Source organism: Astatotilapia calliptera, chromosome 11, assembly GCF_900246225.1.
Source record: "Astatotilapia calliptera chromosome 11, fAstCal1.2, whole genome shotgun sequence".
Classification (NCBI taxonomy): Eukaryota; Metazoa; Chordata; class Actinopteri; order Cichliformes; family Cichlidae; genus Astatotilapia; species Astatotilapia calliptera.
In genome coordinates, this window is record NC_039312.1 from 30,293,552 (window position 1) to 30,315,815 (window position 22,264).

The following is a 22,264-nucleotide window of genomic DNA, read 5'->3' on the forward strand; positions in this document are numbered from 1 at the left end:
CATATTCCACAGAGGAATGGGGAGAATGGAGTTGAACAGGAAAAGTGAGTGGGGAGCGGAAAACTCGAGATAAACTCAACTTATATTTTTCAATGACGTGTTATGTTTTTCCTTTTGCTTTGGTGTTTGAATCAATAAATCTTAATGACGGCCATATTTAAGAATTGAGTTTTACAAAAACATCAGAGGCTGCCAGTACCTAACCTTATCTATCTGTGTAAGAGGTTGAGTAATAAACGTCATGTGTCATGGTAGGATATGAATATAAGTAATGCTCCTTAACAGTGGCTCCTCATCTCATTCTGATTACTTTGCAAGGTATGTGGTTTTCATTGAATATTGTATAATACAGAGTTAAAGATGTTAGTCAATGTTTTTGTGTCAGCACTTGATTAAAGAGTTATTTTGTTTAGATTTCCTTTAGGTTTCTGACTTATGGAACAAATTTATTTTAAGTTTGGGATGGGAATTCAACATTTCCTCAATGTAATTATGTTACTAATTCTCTTGTCAGCGTGAACAATGAAAAACAGTTCAGGTCTGCTTTTGCTGCTTTTCCTGGGGATGTGCTCAGCACGCACCTATCGTAAGTATGATCTGGATACATAAAACTATTTGTGTTGTAAAACCTTTTAATGGAAAATTAGTTAAGCATAAAAGATGGCATATTGACAAGGGCCAACACACTTATCATCAGTTAAAGGTAAAGTAATTAAAGCAGTATAACGGAAACGTAAATAATAATAATAATAATAAATTGGATTTTATATAGCGCTTTTCAAGGCACCCAAAGCGCTTTACAATGCCATTATTCATTCACTCTCGCATTTACACACACTGGTGGAGGCAAGCTACAGTTGTAGCTACAGCTGCCCTGTGGCAGACTGACAGAAGCGAGGCTGCCATATCGCGCCATCGGCCCCTCTGTGTTACCAATATTTCAATAGCTAAAATAATTATATATTACAGTTATATTGGTCTATAATTCCCAGATGAAAAGCTTGCTAACATTAATCTCAAAAGTGGCAAAATGTCATTGTATTCTAAAATTGTTCAAGCTGTTCAAGAAAGAAAGTCCTTTATTTGGCATGTGAAATAAGAAATCTGGGTTTATAATGCAAATTCAATTATATAAAAGCATTTCTCATTATGAATCTTAAATCATATTTCTACTGTCTTATCTGCAGCAAACGTGGCTTTACGTGGAAAAGCTACCCAGTCAAATGAACTGAATCTTGAGCTCGCAGATGCCAGCAATGCCATTGATGGAAATCGTGAGTCTCACTATTGGGCTGGATCATGCATCCACACTGATCAGCAGACCAACCCCTGGTGGAGAGTGGACCTGCTGGATTCCTACATTGTCACCTCTGTGATCATAACCAACAGAGGAGACTGCTGTCCAGAAAGGCTTAATGGTGCAGAGATTCATATCGGCAACTCGTTACAAGATAATGGTGCTGGAAATCCAGTGTAAGTAAATGTATTACTCAAAACTCTAAATTAAAATGCTGCCAGACACATAAACAATTCATTGACCTTATTTGAAGACATAAACTTAACTAAAAGCACTGTTGCCTCACATTAAGAAGTCTGTTGAGCAGGTGCCCTTCAACATGATTGTTAACTGGTAAATGTGACATAGAAATAAATGGTTATTGTGGTGCTGTTAGCTTGTCATTAAAGTGATAATTTAGGCTTCACCTAAATCCATGACTATAACTGGATAAGTACTTAGGAAAACTGATCAGTGAATGGATGTTAATTTGTTTGTAAGTACAAATATTTAAAATAAATTAAAAATGAATTCACTTCTTATCTTTGTTTTAGGGTTGCAGTAATTTCTCACATCCCAGCAGGCAGGTCTTTAACAATTACTTTTACCAGACTTGTGGAGGGACGTTATGTAACTGTGGTATTACCAGGGGCAAACAGGATCCTCCAACTTTGTGAAGTGGAAGTCTATGGTTATCGAGCCCCAACTGGTGAGTATCATACTGACACTTCAATTTCTATGTGCAATTACAGGTCAGAATTTGAATCATAATTGCTGAGACCATTACATCCATTTAATATAGAGGAATCTATTTTTGCTCAGTGAATTTGTACAATAAGACTCGCTGAAAAACAGTTTCACAATAGAGATTTGTTAGAGATTTCAAATTTGTTATAGATACTATCTGTTACTAATATACAAGCAATACAACCTCCACTGCTCATCACTACAACTGGTTAAAGTTTTGCATTGGTGAGCCACTGAAACAACAAACATCAGGCACACCTTGTTAAAATGTAACAATGTGAAAATAGTTAGGATTCAAAACATATTCAGACTGGAGTTCCTTTATTCTGCAAAAGCAATAATCACGCATCATTACTGATCTTTGCAACTGTGTCATTGTACAGGAGAGAACCTAGCAATCCAAGGAAAAGCCACACAGTCTTCACTATATTTACCAGGCATGGCCTATAATGCCATAGATGGCAATCGTGCCAACCTATGGAACCAAGCTTCATGCACTTGTACAAACAAGGAGTTAAATCCCTGGTGGCGACTGGACCTGGGCAAAACCCATAAAGTGTTTTCTGTTAATGTAACCAACCGCGGAGATGGTTTCCCTGAACGACTCAATGGAGCTGAAATTCGAATCGGAGATTCTCTTGACAACAATGGCAACAACAATCCCAGGTAGTTTACAGTTAATAAATAAATTCTGATGTTTCTGACTCAAGCATGTCTGCTTCAGTATTTGTTCGGTAAAGCACATTTATACTAAGTTTCAAACTCTGCAAATATTACTTTGCGTTAACTTACATCGATAAAGTATTTGGTAATGTAGTATCTTCAATTATCAGTGTTTTTTATTTTTATTTTTTATTATTCAACAACAAAACATTTTCTCTTCTGAAAGGTGTACTGTGATCTCAAGCATCCCTCTGGGCTTCACTGAAACCTTTAAGTGTAATGGGATGGACGGTCGCTATGTCAACATTATCATCCCAGGAAGAAGCGAGCATCTGTCCCTATGTGAGGTGGAGGTGTATGGCTCCAGGCTGGATTAGATGTGAGGATGTTGAAACTGTTTAGCTGAGGCTGACTTGTGCAGATTGATGTTTAAAATTTTAAATTTAGCAGACTTTCATTATTCTAAAGACTAGTAATATAGTTTGGGCAACATTTATTCTGCATGAATACATTTTTGACCACTGTGAAGCAGAAGAATTTTAAAACAAGCTGAAAAACCTTATTTAACAAAATTATTTGGAGTCATTTATTTTGCGACCCCTGATAATGGAGTCGATAAAAGCAATGATGCTGGACAGTACTTTTTTTATACAATCACAACAATAAGCAAATCAAAATAACAACCAAGTGAGACTGAAGTTCAGTTATTTTCTTGCTTTAAAACTGGGGTCAACAGAAGACAAGCTGTGTTAAAACTGCAATAGATTCTTAACCACTTAAGCCCCACGCCCCCGGTACCGTATATTGTATATTTTATTTAACTTATAATGGCTGTAATATTTTAAATACAAGGTTTGTAAAACTTCTCTAAACTTTTTCATTTTTAGTACTCTATTTTTTTGTTGCTTTTGATTGTTTGTTGCTTTGCTTTTTACAGCTGTTGCTGAGTTGTTGATTTTGACTAAACTGAAACTGTACATTACTAATCCTGAACTTTTTTTTAAACAACTGAATATAAATATTAGCTTATGAAAATGAATTAAATATAATCTCTCATTCCGTGGCTGTTTTTATTTTTATTGTATATTATTGAGTATTAAAGCTTTTAGAGATTGTGCTGTGGTACCACTCTCTTCTTCAGCTTTTGGCTGCTCCCTCAGCCTCCCCTCTCTTTGTCTCTAAATGGCTCGACCCGAGCTGTACACGTATTTAATTTTGAACATATAGGAACGCATTTCTAAATTTGATAATAATGAATTACAGTAGTCCAGCCTAGAAGTAATAAATGCATGAACTAGTTTTTCAACATCCCTCTGAGACAGGTTATTTAATTTTAGAGATATTGCTCAAATGGAAGAAAGCAGTCAAGGTAAGCTGTTTGGAGGGGCAGTGGTTGGACCAAAACACAGGACTCGGAGACAGTGAATTTAACTTAAAGGTGGCAGCTTTTATTTGCTGGCAAATACAAACTGAGAAACAAACAATACACAGTGCAATAGCACTAAAAATAAAACAGAAACTCCAACTAGGATGAATGACCTAAACTGGGAAGACATGACATGACATGACATGGCATGGCATGGCATGGCATGGCCAAAACATGATGAGAGATAAACAAACAGCTAATGCAGAGGACATAGCAACAAACAGGGGAAGACACGGGGCTTAAATACACAGAGGGAAAATGAGGGAATGAGACACAGGAGGAGAGCACAGCTGGGAGTAGTCAAACATGACAAGACCAAGGGGAAGCAAAACTGAAAACATTAACACAAGACACAGACTGTCAAAGTAAAACGGGAAACATACAACAGCAACGCGGACTCAACAAGGGGAAACGGAACAAACCTGGAACGCAGAAAGAGAAACCAAGAGACTAAGAACTCTAAATAACACAAAAGCAAAGACTATTAATACTGAACAACACAAAACACTGGGTCAGGACTGTGACAAAAGCTGTCCTACATATTTGTTTAGTATGTGGATTGAAGATATCAGGATGATTGAACATATCCTGGTCATCTTTGCATATTTGGATAACAGTAAAAATGTATGCTATGTCTTTTAATGATACTGCCTAAAGAAAGCATGTATAATGGAAACAACTGGTCCTAGCACGAAACCCTGTGGAACTCCATAATTTACATTGTAATTTGAAGATGACTGTTCTCTCACATGACCAAATTGGAATCTTTTAGAAAAGCCCCTTTTCCATTAGCACTTACACTAGTAGTAAAATGGCGCCGGTGAGGTCGGCTGCCGTGCTGGATGCTCTGCCCTAACTTCTCCACTTTTTGCAGTTTTTCGTCACTTTTTGCCATATCTGCGACAATCTTGCATGGGCATGCAAAACACACAAATCCGCTACAGTAGAGACACTACAGTAGAGACACTTTGGTTTCTATTGGTCTGCAATACACGGACATTTCACCATGTTTAACTCCGGACCCAACCTGGCCAAAGGAGATCCTGAGAGAGAACAAAGGACGCGACCCTAAGCGACGGCCTCGAGGTAAAAGAGCCGGCATCAGGAACAGGCTACGGGCTCGCGCACACCGCGCACCCATGCCCAGTATCCTGCTAGCCAATGTTCAATCCATCGAGAACAAGCTTGATGACCTCAGAGCCAGAATCAAGTTCCAGAGAGACATTCGGGACTGCAACCTCCTCTGCTTCACCGAGACTTGGCTGAACCCAGCGATACCAGACCACGCCGTGCAGCCGACGGGGTTCTTTTCGGTTTACCGCATGGACAGGACAATGGAGTCGGGGAAGAAAAGAGGTGGTGGAGTGTGTTTGATGGTGAACAACAGATGGTGCGACAGCACAAACATCTCCCCACTCACACGCTCTTGCTCGCCCAATCTGGAGCTTTTGATCGTTAAGTGTCGCCCTTTCTATCTCCCTCGGGAATTCACTGCGGTCATTGCCTGCACTGTTTACATTCCGCCTCACGCGGACTCGGACACTGCCTTATGTGAGCTACATGAGGCTCTCACACATCAACAAACACTTAACCAAGATGCCGCACTCATTGTTATGGGAGATTTTAACAGAGTGAATCTCAAACGGACATTTCACAACCTTCACCAGCACATCAACTGCCCCACCTGGGGCACGAGGACATTAGACCACTGCTACACCCCGTTCAAGAACTGTTACAAGGCTCAGCCCCTGCCGGCATTTGGAAAATCAGACCATTCTGCCATCTTCCTCATGCCTGCTTACAAACAAAGGCTAAAGCAGCAACCACCAATCAGGAGGGAGGTCGCTCGCTGGACGGACAAATCGGTGGCCACGCTGCAGGACGCACTGGATGACGCAGACTGGGACATGTTTCGGTGCAGCTCTGATGACATCAACATGTTTACGGAAGCGGTTGTGGGATTTATCGGGAAACTAGCGGACGACACAGCAGAAAGAACTATCATCCGAACGTTTCCCAACCAGAAGCCGTGGGTGGATAAAAACATCCGCGACGCTCTGAGATCACGCACCGCTGCCTACAATGAAGGGCTTGTCTCCGGTAATATGGACCTATACAAGGCTGCGTCCTACAACGTGCGCAGCGCGGTCCGAAAGGCAAAGCAGAGCTACGGGGAAAAACTAGAGTCACAGCTACGACAGTGCGACTCTAGGAGCCTGTGGAAAGGACTGCGGACTATAACGGACTGTAAACGACCAGCTTCTTCAATGATGAATGCAGATGCTTCACTGGCTGATGAGCTGAACACGTTTTATGCTCGCTTCGACGCCACAGCAATTAAAACAACAAACGGCTGCGCGCGCTCGGAGTGCACCAGTGAAGAAAATGCATTCGTCATCACAGAGCATGCCGTGAGGAACACCTTCAGGAGGGTGAACACCAGGAAGGCAGCAGGACCAGATGCAATCCCTGGCCGGGTCCTTAGAGCCTGCGCTGATCAACTAGCACCGGTGTTCACGGAGATCTTCAACCTCTCCCTGGACCAAGCTGTGGTTCCCACGTGCTTCAAACAGTCCATTATTGTCCCTGTTCCAAAGAAACAACAGCCCGCTTGCCACAATGACTACCGTCCAGTAGCACTGACTTCAATTGTGATGAAGTGTTTTGAAAGACTGATGAGAGATCACATCACTTCTTCACTTCCTGCCACCATCGACTCACTTCAGTTTGCTTACCGGACTAATCGTTCCACAGACGATGCCATATCTCACCTGCTCCACACATCCCTGAGTCACCTGGACACTGGCAGAGGGAATTATGTTAGGATGCTGTTCGTGGACTACAGTTCAGCATTCAACACAATAATTCCCTCTAAGCTTTTCACCAAGTTGACGGATCTAGGACTCAGCTCATCACTGTGTCAGTGGATCCTCAACTTCCTCACAGACAGACCCCAATCAGTGAGGGTGGGAAAACAAGTCTCCCCCTCCATCTCACTCAGCACTGGAGTGCCTCAGGGCTGTGTTTTAAGCCCCCTGCTGTACTCACTGTACACTTATGACTGTGTAGCCACATCCGACACCACCTCCATTGTCAAGTTTGCTGACGACACTGCTGTTGTGGGCCTGATCTCCGACAACATCGAGACGGCCTACCTGGAGGAGATTAGGAACCTGGAGACCTGGTGCCAGGAGAATAACCTCCTCCTAAACATCAGCAAGACTAAGGAGCTGATCGTGGACTTCACTACAAAGCAGGCGAGGAATTACAAACCCCTCATCATCAGTGGCACGCCAGTGGAGAGAGTGGACAGTTTCCGATACCTGGGTGTCCACATCACTCAGGACCTGTCATGGTCCTGCCACATCAACACCCTGGTTAAGAAAGCCCGTCAGCGTCTCTTCTTCCTCAGAAGACTTAGAGACTTCCATCTGCCACTGAAGGTGCTCAAGAACTTCTACTCCTGCACCATCGAGAGCGTCCTGACGTCAAACATCTGCACCTGGTTTGGGAACAGCACCAAGCAGGACAGACGAGATCTGCAAAGGGTGGTGCGCTCGGCAGAACGCATCATTCAATCAGAGCTCCCTGACCTGCTGTCCATCTACACCAAGCGGTGCAAGTCCAAAGCTAGAAAGATTATGATGGACCTCTCCCATCCCAACAATGGACTCTTCTCACTGTTGAGGTCTGGGAAGCGCTTCCGCTCCCTTAAGGCCAAAACAGAGAGAATGAGGAGGAGCTTCTTCCCCCAGGCTATTCGGGGCCTGAACCAGGTGTAGGACTGGACTCTGCCACACGCATCACATCACCACACGCACCACCACACATTTCCTATAATCCTATAATTCCTATAATTTATAATCCTTATCTTTATAATCTCTTCTGCTATTTGCACATTCTTTACTGTAAATTCCTAAGTTAATTTGTAAATTTTGTAGTAAACTGTAAATTGTAAATATTGTAAAACTTTTCTTCTGTCATTTAATGGTTGGGCATTGTACAGCTACAAGCATTTCACCCCCATGTCATACTGTGTATGGTTGTGTGTGTGTGACAAATAAAATTTGAATTTGAATTTGATACACGGCTCGCCACGACTCGACTCGACCACCTAACGTGCATGGTCATTGTTATAGTATTTTGATATAACTAGTATGCAACACGCTACAGTAAAGATGTTGAAGCGATGATATACCTGCTGCTTGGTCTTTGGCTTTTTGTCAGACTCAGGGATCATGGTGAGGTTTTTTTGAGCTATTTCACTTGTTGCTGGGTTACAAAAATGGTGGTTTGGATTTCTCTAAAGGAAACGCTGTCATAACTCATGGAGTGATGCCACTGACCAGACAATTGGTGGCATGTTGTCTCACAATGTCCCATTTTAGTACCTGCTTGGATCGCTTTGAACCCTGGCAGTGCAAGTGCTATTTTAATACCTGGTGCCAGGTACTGTGCCCTAAAGGAAAATCCTGAAAACCATGGCGAACCGAGGCAACCTTATTCTAAGCTATGCACTATTTGGTGAAAAGCATGTGATGTTTGCAGTGGTTATCTTCATCTTTGCTTGTGATTGGCAGTTCTGTTTCATTTCCGCATGGACTAAACTACCTTGACGCATAAAAAGCCAATCAGAGGTAACATAATATCTATTATTATATATCTATTGTTATAATCTTCCAATTCAAATTTTCTATAGTAGAAAAGAATACAAGCACGGTGGCACGGTGGTTAGTACCGTTGCCGCACAGCAAGAAGGTCCTGAGTTCAATTCCAACATCAGGCCGGGGTCTTTCTGTGTGGAGTTTGCATGTTCTCCCCGTGTTTGTGTGGGTTCCCTCCGGGTACTCCGGCTTCCTCCCACCGTCCAAAGACATGCAGCTTGTGGGGATAGGTTAATTGGATAATCCAAATTGTCACTAGGTGTGAATGGAATGAATGTGAGTGTGAATGGTTGTCTGTCCCTGTGTGTTGGCCCTGTGACAGACTGGCGACCTGTCCAGGGTGTACCCCGCCTCTCGCCCTATGACAGCTGGGATAGGCTCCAGCGCCCCCCGCGACCCTGAAAAGGATAAGCGGAAGCAAATGGATGGATGGAGAATACAACCAGCCTATATGCATTAGAAAGTGAACCAAATGATTTTATTGTAGGTTGACCTGTTTTTACCTCACATGGACGCACTTGTCCTGTTGGCAGAGAAAGAGACCGGCACTATAGAAAGATAAGATATATTTCATTCTAACTCCTTTTTTCCAATAAAGAAGTTTGTTTTGGACTCTGCTCAGTAATAGACTAACAAACTCAAAAACAAAAACAACTCGCAGGCAAACAGAATAGAACATAAAAGATATATTTCCAACTACCAAAAAATAAAAAATGCAAAATTACTACATGACAACCACATGAATTACTTGTCAAACGAATGCAGGTACTCACGTTTTATTTAGCACATTTACATTGTGCATATTGCCAGTGGCGTGTCCAGCGGGGTGGTCTGGGGGGGGGGGCACAGGCCAGTGTACATCACTGTCACAACAGCATTTGTTTTCATTCAAAGTCTTTATTGCTTTAATACCTGGTGGGCCGGTCTCTAGTCAAAATGCCCGATTTTCTCTCCCAGTCCAGCCCTGCAGGTTAATACTGGCAGTGTCACCATGCCAGCTGACTGTATTTCATCATCAGCCAGTGTTGTTCTTTATCAATATTACCAAAGTTTATCATAAGCCAGCATAGAAAGTATTTACTTGCTTTCAGGTTTTATTCAAATGTTAGTCTTTTCATTTGTTTCCCCACTTTTTCCTGTTTCAAAATCAAACACCAGTTTGTGAGAAGATTATCTTCTTTTTTTAATAGGCAGATAAAGTTTTACATTGGCATTGGCTAATTTGTCAATTGTTTGTTACAAATGTTCGTATTTTAATATTAAAAAAATGTTTTTGCCCAAAACATATGTGCACTATATGTCAGTAAAAATACTATGCAAATATTGCTGTCCTTGAATGCTGAGTAAACACTGACAAAGCACTGATTGTATCTCTTGTACTTTATCAACGCAGTATCTAAAAACTTTGCACCGTAGTGGTTAAAATCTCATTCTAATAAGAGTTAAAAGCGCATTCAGTTATTAGATTTATAGGGTTATTGAATTATGGTTAACGGTTGGTAGAATTTTTTTTAAACATTATCTGCCAATTACATCTGCCACCCCTCTCCAAATCTGTGCCCCTACCTGGCCCTCCCAACAAAAATTTTCTAGACACGCCACTGCATATTGCTGAATGAATTTGCTTTTGATCAAAATCTTCAATAAAATTAAAAAAATAAATAAAAGTGGAAAATGACAGACCCTGTGAAATAATCCTGCACATAAGCATGTTTTTCCCTCAGAAGTTTATTAATTCAGAGAGCAATCATATCGTTATTGTTGTTATTATTGTAGTTTTATTTTCTCTTAATTTTGTTTCATTGCTTGCCATTTTTTAGCTATGTTATAAATTTTGAAAGGTCACTTAGGTGAGATACTCAAAGAGGCTACCTGATATAGATAAAATGAAATGTGGTCCATTTCTGTTATATAATATTTGATAGTATTTTATGTTAGTTTTTAGTTTAGCATTAGATTTCTCCAGTCGTTGTCATGAGGATGTTTCTAAATTACAGTTTTAATCAGGCTGCACCAAACCACCTCTGCAATGTGGACCACACTCTGGACTCATAATGGGGACTAATAAATTTAGTGTACTGCTAAAGTTTCCAAAATGTCTTGTTCAAATCTATTTTATTTATATAGTGCCAAATCACAACAACGGTTGCCTCAGGGCACTTAATATTGAAAGAGGCTCAGGGAGGGGAAGCCATCTGCCACGACCAGTTCAGGTGAGGGGAAGGAGACATAACAGAGCTAGTGCATGAGGTTTTGGGTTCTGGATCCATTCTCTTGGAGAGGGACACTCCTGTGACAGTGGGTCACAAACCCAGCGACATGACACATCGTTTCACAACCATGCCACATGCACCAGTTGAAGTGGTTGACATGTGAGCTGATAACAGCACCTTAATGATACCAGTGATGGGAACACACCAAACTGCAAGAGATAAAGGGCCATCGGAGTCTAACAATCACATACCTATCACATACCTATCTAAAGTCTGTTCATCAATAAATCCAAATCCATCCATATACAAAAGCACAGAAATAACTTTGTTAACAGCTTTTCTGTTCTATTGAATCATTTGTTTCAGAACGAAAGCATTTAGTTTGTTTAACCACATCTCAAAGATGCACTATTTGATTGAGATCTAGTAACTATAGAGGTCAGGAAAATCAATGTCATGTTCAGGATCCTGTTTAAGATGATTTGAGCTTTGTGACATGGCATATTATCCTGCTGGAAGGAGCCATCAACAAATGGGTCCGCTGTGGTCATAAAGGGATGGCGTTGTCACCAGCAATAATAAAGTAGGCTGGAGTGTTTAAATTATGTTCAGTGGGCACTATCAGGGTCAAAGTGGGCCAAGAGAATTCTGACCCTATCATTCGTATCTCACACCAGGAACTGACACTCATCAGAGCAGACAATGTATTTCCAGTCTTTTATTATCCAACTTTCATGAGTTGGTGCAAACTGCTGTAGTCCATCTGTTTTAAGGTTCAATATGTTCTGCATTCAGAGATGCTGTTCTGAATACCTTCATTGTAATGAGAGTATTTTTGAGTTACCACTGCCTTTTTATCAGCCTAAAGCAGTCTGGCCATTTTCGTGTAATCTCTGGCATCAGTAAACCATTTTAATGCCTTGGATCCAACTTCTGCTCACTGGATATTTTCTTCCAGTACATTAGCAATTTCTGAAATAAGACCTGACCAACTGGCACCAATAACCACACTGCATTAAAATCAGCTGCATTAATAGATCTGTGAAAGAGTTTCTTAATGACATGTACACATTTAATTGTCATTAGAAAGCTAAAAGTACGTGAAGTTCAAAATGCACCATTGGAATATAAGCCTAATTGTTCCTGAAAGCCTCCAAAAATTTGGGGTTTTTTTTAATGACAAATTGATCTATGATGAACGATTCCATTAATCGGATTTTTTTTTACTTATAAGATAAGATAAGATAACCTTTATTAGTCCCACACGTGGGAAATTTGTTTTGTCACAGCAGGAAGTGGACAGTGCAAAAGTTATGAAGCAAAAATTAGAATACAATAAGAATAAATACAGTACACAACTGTACAGAATAGAATAAAATAAAATACTATATACAGTAGAATAAAATAGAATAAAATATACAATAAGATAAAAATAGAATACAAATGCTATATACAACTGAGTAAAAATACAACGATGCCAGAAAAGTATTGCACTTAGTGTTATTGCACATGTATGGATGTGTGTGTTTGTTCAGTTAAAGTCTTTATTGTGGAGTCTGACAGCAGTAGGGAGGAAAGACCTGCGAAATCTCTCCATCCCACACCGTGGGTGCCGCAGTCTCCCACTGAAGGAGCTGCTCAGTGCTGTCACAGACTGCTGCATGGGGTGGGAAATGTTGTCCAACAGGGATGACAGCTTAGCCGCCATTCTCCTGTCACTCACCACCTCCACTGGGTCCAGAGGGCATCCTAGAACAGAGCTGGCCCTTTGGATCAGCCTGTTCAGTCTCTTCCTGTCCCCGGCAGAGATGCTGCCGCCCCAGCAGACCACACCATAAAAGATAGCAGAAGCCACCACAGAGTCATAGAAGGTCTTCAGGAGTGGGCCCTCCACCCCAAACGACCTGAGTCTCCGCAGCAGGTACAGCCTGCTCTGCCCTTTCCTGTAGAGGGCGTCTGAGTTATGAGTCCAGTCCAGTCTATTGTTCAGATGAACACCAAGGTACCTGTAGCTGTCCACAGCCTCAATGTCCATACCTTGGATGTTCAGTGGTTGCAGTGGAGAATGCTTGTGCCTGCGGAAGTCTACCACCAGGTCCTTGGTTTTAGTGGCGTTGATCTGGAGGTAGTTCAGCTGGCACCAGTCCACAAAGTCTTGAGTCAGTCCTCTGTACTCCTTATCGTCCCCATCAGTGATGAGGCCAACTATTGCAGAGTCATCAGAAAACTTCTGCAGGAAGCACTGGGTGGAATTGTGGGAGAAGTCTGCAGTGTAGATGGTGAAGAGGAACGGAGCCAGAACCGTTCCCTGTGGGGCCCCCGTACTGCAGACGACCCTGTCCGACACACAGCCCTGAGTCCTCACATACTGTGGTCGGTCGGTGAGGTAGTCCAAAATCCAGGTAGTGAGGTGATGGTCCACTCCAGAGTTCTCCAGCTTGTCCTTCAGAACCGAGGGAAGAATAGTGTTGAAGGCACTGGAGAAATCAAAGAACATGATTCTCACAGTGCTCCCAGCAGTCTCCGGGTGAGCGAGGGAACGATGTAGGAGGTGAATGACGGCATCATCCGCTCCAATGCCAGGCTGGTAGGCAAACTGAAGTGGGTCCAGTGATGAGCTTGTTAGGCGCCGAAGCTGAGCCAGGACCAACCGCTCCAGGGTCTTCATCAGGTGGGATGTCAGAGCCACCGGCCTGTAGCTGTTGAGGTCCTTGGTGCGTGAAGTCTTTGGCACTGGTACAACACAGGAGGTTTTCCAGAGCTGTGGGACTCTTCCCAGCCTCAGGCTCAGGCTGAAGAGGTGTTCCATCACCCCACACAGTTGGTCCGCGCAGGACCTGACGACCCTCGAGCTGATGCCATCTGGGCCCGCTGCCTTCTTGCCATTAATCCTCCTCAGTTCCCTCCTAACCTGGGTGATTGAGAGAGACAGGCTGGAGCCTTGTGTTAAATGTGTGTTGGATGCTGTTGTTGGGGGTGGGGAGTGGTGAGCAGGGTGAATAGAGGAGGTGTGAAGTGTCTGAGGTGTCAGAGGTGGAACAGCAGCAGTGGGGGTGGGTGAGTCTGCAGCCGATGTTGGAGACTGCCTCATGGCTGAATGAAATCTGTTGAAGAAATGATTCAGTTCATTTGCCCACTTCACATCCCTCCCAGGCAGAGAGTTCTGATGTTTGTGGCCTGAGATGGTTCTGAGGCCTCTCCAGACTTCACCAACGTTGTTTTGCTGAAGCTGGTTCTCCATCTTTTGCCTGTAGCTGTCCTTCCCATTCCTTATCAGTCCACTCAACTCTCTCTGCACCCTTTTCAACTCCTCTTTGTCTTTGGATTTGAAGGCCCTCCTCTTCTGCTTGAGGACAGCTTTAATTTCTGGGGTAATCCAAGGTTTGTTGTTGGAGAAACACCGTACAGTCCTGGTAGGTACGGTGTTATCCACACAGAAATTAATATAGTCAGTAATGCATGTAGTAAGGCTGTCGATGTCCTCTCCGTGGTCGTCACAGATCACCTCCCACACAGTCGACTCAAAACAATCCTTAAGAGCCTCCTCGCTCTCCTCCGACCATCTCTGTACTGTGCGGGTACTGTACTGTTATAGAGCTTTTGATCAATTTGATGTAAAATTATCAGTCCACTTATCTTTCAGATACAAGGACATTTCAAAATGGCCCCAAACTTTGAAGCAAAATTATATTTTGTAAACGTCTGATTACATCTTGAGTAATAAGTAGGAGGATATTGCCAAATAACCAGAAAAAACATCAGTGCTGTGGAGAACTGCTTTACTAATTCTTGAAAATGTAATTCACAAGTGAGGAAGTGAAACAAATGTGCATGGGCACAAACCAGTAGGAAGTAACTGGATTGTTTTGAGGAGAATATGAATGTGGTTTCTGATGATTGGTTAGTTGTTGTTCAGCAGAGGCGGAGCTGCATATACATATAAAACACACACAGAAACAACATCAGTAGTTGCGCTTCTCTTTCACTGAATCATCAATTTCCAGGAAGAAGCATCTGCTCAGTCTGGATACTCAAGTAACACATTTCATTTCTTTTCTTGAAACTGATTATCTTTATTATGTTTCTCTATTTTCAGTTTAAATATAGAATTTGTTTTCTTTTTTTTGCTCAAAGCTCTTTTTTTGTATCTTTAAACTTAGTAGTAGTTTCAGTGTATAATTTATGATTTTTTTTTTTCAATTCAGGCTCACAACAAAACAACTGTAATGTAAAAATATATACATAAACTAATTCATAACTTAAGATTTGAAGAGTAGTAATCCTGTTCAAGGAAAGATCCTATTGAAGCTTGAAAGCCACTTTTTTAATTTATAGAGAATTCCAATGTTTTCATGGTGAGATCAGTGCTTGCTGCTTTAAGTGAATGGGTGATGTACAGGCATATAGTTTGTAGTGGTTTTGGTCACATTAACATTTTTCCCAGTGTCTTTAAAGTGTTTACCACACTGCATTTCACTTCTGACCAACAAAACACCAGTGCACATTTGTGTTTTTTTCTTTCACAAAGTTTCTTTTCCTACAATAACTTTGATCCTAACTATTTCACCTTAAAGGTGGGGCTTAAATACTTTGACACGGGAACCAGTAATAAATTAAATTTGCAATAAAATATTGTTTACTAATAAAATTCCCATCTTTCTTAAATTCAACAGAATGATGAAACTGAATGCTTTCCTTCTGCTACTCCTCCTAGGAATAAGCTCGGTTTCCACTTATCGTAAGTGTGTGAGATATCATAAAAATAAAAACACCCCCTGATTTAGTAAAAAAAAAAAAAAAAAAATGCTTTTTTGGGTTATACAACTGGAGAAGTTCTGTTAAATAGCTAGGTGCCATATTATTTAAAATTTTACAAGTGAGTAAAAGAATTTTAAAATCAACACGGATAGCAGCTAGAGTGAAAGGAAAGGTGAAGCAGGTGAACGTAGGCAGAAGAGGGTTAATAAATATGTTAGAGAAAGTCTGAATTGAGCTGCCAGGCCAGAGGAACTGAGGAGAACTACAGAGAGGATTCATGGATCCAGTGATGGAGGACATGCAGAGAATTGCATGAGAGGAGGATGTTAGGAATAAGATGAGATCGAAGCAGATAATCCACTTCAACGTCTACTCTGGTGTTACCTCGTTATCATTTGGCCGACTGTAACTCGTCCAAAACACAGCTCTTAACTGGAACGTATAAGCGAGATCACATATCTCCCATACTTGCATCATTACATTGGTTACCATTTAGTTTTTGAACTATTTTTACGATTTAAACACTTGTTTTTAAGACGCTGCATGGAGTAGCTCTTACATATCTCTCTGATCTTCTAACCTGGTATACTCCCACAAGATCTTTAAGGTCTGCAGACCAAATGCTACTAGTTGTCCCAAGATCCAGATTAAAACACAGAGGAGACCGGACATTTCCGGTGACTGCTCCTAAATTGTCGAACACGTTGCCTTTCATATCAGGACCTCCCCAACCCTGGATACTTTAAAAACCCATCTGAAGACCCATTTTTAGTCTCTGGCTTTAAATCACTATGAGTCTGTTACTACTGTTTTTATTGTCTTATATTTCTGTGATTCTATTCCCTTCTAACTTTATCCTATTTTATGTCTTCTGCTTTGACTATTGTACAGTACTTTGGTCAATAGATGTTGTTTTAAAAGTGCTATATAAATAAACTTGGACTTGAACAAAAGGAAATTGCTAGTTAACTAGTGTAGGGCAACCCTGCAGCTGTAACACTAGATGCCTCTAGATTTTGTAATATAAATTTGGATTTTTGGAGCTGTGGGTTGCAGGGAAAATTGAAAGATTGTTTTTCTGCTTTCCTGGACTGAACTTTTCTTATTGCAGAATAAATTACAGTCTCCTAGAAGAAGTGACTTTATGAAGCATAATCAAAGCAACAACTTGCATTCACAACCTCTTTTATTTAGTGGCTTATGGAAAGCTATTTTTTAATGTGCAATACTCTCCATTTCAAAAACTCTCTTTGTTTGTATTTTATTATGTACTGATATTTTATTATGCATTGTATATTTTATATTCATTGTACATCTCTGATTTGCAGAAAATGTGGCCCTGCGTGGTAAAGCAACTCAATCAACCCGTTTAACGGATAACCCCGTGTCAGCTGCCCACAACGCGATTGATGGAAATCGTAATTCTGAATTTTCGGTTGGGTCTTGCACACACACTAACGAACAGACGAACCCCTGGTGGAGAGTGGACCTGCTTCAGTCCTACATAATCACATCTGTCACCATCTTCAACAGAGGAGACTGCTGTCAGCACAGACTCAGTGGGCTGGAGATCCACATAGGCAACTCTTTGAACAATGAAGGTTTAGAAAACCCAAAGTGTGTAAATAGAAAGGAGAAACAAATCATCAGCTATACAATGATTCTTTTTTCTTTAATTTTTGCATTTTTACATTTGTAAGCATAAAAAAGTATTGTGGTGTTTACTTCTGCCTTTCTAAAGTAATCACTGGTAGCAGGATTGGTTGCTGCAGGGCTGACTTTGTTAGCTGTCCATACTCGGACCATTGGCATGCTACATAATACTACAACAAACAATTTAATTATAGCACCTGCAATGATTTAACTACTGTAAAAATGCATCCCAACTAAATTTATATAGTACTACAATATCTTGCTGCATTATTATCACGCTGACCATAAAATGTTCTGAAATCTGCTGCTGTGGTAAACTCTGTGTTTCTTTCTCACACTTTCTGTAAGGGTTGGTACAATTTCTGAAGGTCGTACAGGTGAATCCAAATTGACTTTCACCAATCGGGTGGAGGGACGTTATGTAACATTGACCCTGCCTGGTTCAGGTAGGATCCTCACACTCTGCGAAGTTGAAGTCTATGGATACCCTGCTCCAACTGGTGAGAATTTGTGCCATTACATATAATGCTATGGAAAAGTATTTGCCCCCTTCCTGATTTCTTAGGGGTGTTTTGTGTATTGGTCACACTTAAATGTTTCAGATCAGCAAACAAATTTTAATACTGGACAAAGATTACCAAGAACAGCAATCAAGCATTTTGGGATAACTGGATATGACGAACTTTTGCCTACTCTAGGGTTTTTGAGCATGAGGGGCATGTTGAAGGTCATTTTGCAAAGCATCTCAAACTGATTTAAGTTTAGACTAGGCCACTCAAAAACCTTCCATTGTTTTCTGGACTTGTGGTGGTGGTGGTGTGTTTCAAATCATTGTTCTGTAGCATTACCCAATTGTGCTTGAGCTTCATGGCATTGATGTCCAGGCATTCTTCTTCAGGATTTTCTGGACGAAAGCAGAATTTATGGCTCCATCAATTACAGCAAGTCTTGGGGATCATCAAGATATTTTTTTGGCAAACGTTAGATGAACTTTTGTGTTTTGTTTAGTCAGGTGTGGTTTTCACCTCTGAAGTCTCCCATGGATGCCATTTTTGCCCAGTCTCTTTCTTGTTGTTGAACACTGACCTTAGCTGAAGTAAGTGAGGCCTGCAGTTCTGTAGCTGTTTTGTTTAGATCTTTTGTGACCTCCTGGATGAATCTGCGATGAGCTCCTAGAGTAATTTGATGGTTCACTGTTCCAGGTTTTCTCTGTTTGTGGATGATGAACCAGGGTTTGAAGGAGTTTCGTTGCCTTAAAAATTATTTTGTAACCCAATTAGGGTTACAACCCTTTATGTAACCCCAGTTTGGTTTGGTTAGGGTTATCACTTTAATAAATTAAATAACTTTTTAAAAATTGCATTTTGTATTGTCTCGGATTATCTTTTGATCTGGAATATTTAAGTAATCTAAGAAATCTGGAAGAGGCCAAATACTTTTTCATGACACTGTGAATAAATGTGGACTGCATGTAGCCTTACCTACAAGCTGTGGTATAAACCACAAAGTTTCAGGCTGATAAGCGGTGCTGCTGCAATAAAGGTTTAATCAATATATATTAATGCAAGCTACAAAATTGGGGAAAAAATCTTTAATTGTTGCACATGTACTGCAGCACTTCAAGTGACTTAACAAACATGACAAACATCATACTTTTTAAAATTTGTCCTTTTTGCAGATGAGAATCTTGCACTCCAAGGAAAAGCCACACAGTCGTCAAGATATTCATTTGGCATTGCATATAATGCCATAGATGGAAATCGTAACAGCAAATGGGAAGAGGCCTCCTGCACTCTCACAAAAAAATCAATGAGTCCGTGGTGGCGGCTTGATTTGCTCAAAACACATAAAGTGTTTTCTGTTAGTATCGTAAATCAAGATTCTCAACCAGAACGACTCGATGGAGCTGAAATCCGCATTGGAGAATCTCTTGAAAACGATGGCAACAATAATCCCAGGTACTTCACATTTCATCATGGCATGTCTTAACAGCTTATACTCTTCTTCTTTCGACTGCTCCCTTTATTGGTCACAGCGGTCAGTGTTGGGAAGGTTACTTTTAAAATGTATTCCACTACAGATTACAGAATACATGCCCCAAAATGTCATTTGTGATGTATTCCGTAACTTATCCTGCAAGTTACTCAGTGTGAGTATTGTATTCTGAATATTTTGGATTACTTAATATATTGTCATGCTTTTTACAACTACATGAATATCCTATTGCTCTGTGATTTATTGCTAATACTGAAGGCTGTTCGCCACCAAGCTAACATTGTTAGCTGGCATTAGCTGAAGTTAGACTGAGGTTAGACTTATTATTTGCAGCTAGCAGGTTGTTAATGCTATCCATCAAGTCTAACAGCCTGCAGTCTATGAACTAACTAACCTGTTGAGAGCAGCTTGGTTCCTGGCAAACAGAGTTTGCATCGTCCATCCCTTTCTTCTTTAAAGCTGAAGTAGTGTCAGAATTTCCACATAAGAAATGCATTTCTGCTCGTTCATAATTAGTGATAATTGGTGATGCAGACAGGACAAACTGAATGAAATGGTGACACCTCCCCACCCTTACTTTTTACTTTTTATCAGGTTATAATTGGAAGCATACTAATATGCTGAGGCAAGTGGGTAATCAGGTCGAAAGTCATAACTAGTCATGATTATAATTGTCATGGTGAGTTTATTTTTGTATAGATGTTAGCATTTAGCCTCACATAATCAACAGTGAGGCTACAGAATAATTCAGGTTTTCAATGAGATTAAAGTGAGAAATTAAAGACTGGGGGAAAAAAACTCACACAATACAGATTTACAAGAAAAACTGATATTTTGTCAGGTTGTAGTCATGAATTTACAAGAAAAAATAATAAAAACATCATCTAGTTTTCATTTTAACAGCATATAGGCATGGTGATGGTCAATGTTTCAATTAATGAAATTATAATAGTGTATGCAGAAGTAATTGAAATAATTCAAGTCAGAGTCAAATGGAAGAGTTGGATCTGAGTGTGCATTAACTATGGCAAACACTCTGAGTGTACATTCATTGTGTGTGTGTTTATCTGACATGCCTGAGATTTGACTCAGTGACTTGATGTGAACTTTTAGGGCCCATTATGAATGTTATATTTGAAACTGAGGCTGAGAGTTGAGTTGTTAAATTCCATGAACAAAACAAGTGTTCTGATCAGAATTAACTAGATCATGTTCTGTTTCTTCTGCCAGGTGTGCCGTGATCACAGGTATTGCAGGAGGTGCTGTTGCTGTTTTCAAGTGCAATGGGACAGAGGGCCGTTACATTAATATCGTCATTCCTAAGAGAAATGAGTTCCTAAGTCTGTGTGAGGTTGAAGTGTATGGCTCGAGACTAGATTAATGCTAAAGCAGCTAAATTTCTCTCTTAAACAAACAAAACAAATCACAGCTTTAATATAATCATGAAAAACAATTGCATCTAATTAAAAAAGCCATAATTTGAACCGCTTTGTTATCCACGATACAGTATAAGTGTTCAGTGATTGTAACATTTTACCAAAGAGTCCTGCAAACACATCAGCTTTAATAGTACTACTTAGCACATATACACAGATAACACTGTATATTAAAAAATGTTCCCATTACTCTTTAGTTAAAACAGCACTTTGTGACAACAATGAAAAACAAACATCAGCCTGCTTATGATGCATTTATTGTCACATGTCGCAATAATAATGTCACAATGTATGTATTTGTTAAGAATGTCTTTACTGACCTTGTGAACTGTGGAAACTTCACTGAAATGAATCATGGTTTTTTCTGTCAGAGAAAAGGAGAACTGATGAAAGGACGTCTCAGTTCTGACTGAACTGTAGAATTTACAGTCATCTGAAAAAAAAAGTATAAGAAAAATGACTTTCCAATTTTTCTTGACAACTAAACATTTGATCCCGTCTTTTAATAAATTTGGTATGAATAAACAATATCACAAGTGAATTTATTTTGTTAATAATTTTTTTTCTATTCTGCAAAAAATATAGATACATTTAATATTCATCTCTGTAAAGACTAAGTACATATTTAGTCTTAGGAACTAGTACGCCTCCGTTTAAGAGAATAACTTTGTTAACTACATCACTGCCGTAGGATAGCTGTCATTTGAATTGTTTCTGTAGTTGTTTTGATTTTTGGTGAAATTACTGAATGCACAATAGATGTAACTATGTCACTGTCAAATTGATATGATGTGATTATATGATGTTCATAATGTGTATCACCTGGCTGAGATCAGACACACACACACACATATATATAAATATAATAGTATCACTAAATCACAAGCTGTTTATCTGTTTTCAGACACCAAGATACAGAAGTCACTGAGTATTTGTAATATGTAATTTGTTAATATTGTATATTAACACCCAGGCAAGTAAAAAAGTACCACTGAGCAGTTTTACTTGATTTGTTCATATTTGGTAACACTACACACGTTAAGGCAGCATCGATGGTAGATGGGTTTAGGATTTCAGAAAAAGTTCCTTTCTACAGCTTGTAGCTTGTTCTTTTGGTCACTATGCAAAGTTGATAGTCCCAGGTGAGGTTAGAATTAAACTAGCCACAAAACACTTTCACCTTCTTGCTCAGCTTTCTCTTCATCACGAGAGACACCACAGCTCCGATCTGTCTGTACATCAAGTAACTTGCTTTGAAACCCAGGAAAGGTGAACTCCACACTGTCAAAAAAGAAACGTGTGTCATTTTAGGGAGCATACAACAAATACTTTCTGTTAGGATGCATAATCTGTCTGTTCAGGAGATAAGAGTTGATTCAAGTAATTACTCAGTTTTTTCATTTCATTCAGTTATTTTAATCTGGTTTATAGAT

General features: G+C 40.3%; 2 protein-coding genes across 2 annotated transcripts; both read left to right on the forward strand.

The window, feature by feature from the left end:
• The first annotated feature begins 522 nt into the window (after nucleotides 1–522).
• LOC113032680 (uncharacterized) lies at nucleotides 523–3,514 on the forward strand. Its single transcript, XM_026185710.1, has 5 exons — nucleotides 523–586; nucleotides 1,188–1,473; nucleotides 1,831–1,985; nucleotides 2,407–2,689; nucleotides 2,913–3,514. The coding sequence occupies exons 1-5, from the start codon at nucleotides 523–525 to the stop codon at nucleotides 3,061–3,063; spliced, it is 939 nt and encodes a 312-aa protein (XP_026041495.1). The 3' UTR covers nucleotides 3,064–3,514.
• An 11,455-nt stretch (nucleotides 3,515–14,969) lies between these two features.
• Nucleotides 14,970–22,004, forward strand: LOC113032682 (fucolectin-1-like). The gene is made up of 6 exons (XM_026185714.1): nucleotides 14,970–15,024; nucleotides 15,663–15,727; nucleotides 17,076–17,364; nucleotides 17,749–17,900; nucleotides 19,079–19,358; nucleotides 20,626–22,004. The coding sequence occupies exons 2-6, from the start codon at nucleotides 15,664–15,666 to the stop codon at nucleotides 20,774–20,776; spliced, it is 936 nt and encodes a 311-aa protein (XP_026041499.1). The 5' UTR covers nucleotides 14,970–15,024; nucleotide 15,663; the 3' UTR covers nucleotides 20,777–22,004.
• Nucleotides 22,005–22,264: the final 260 nt, after the last annotated feature.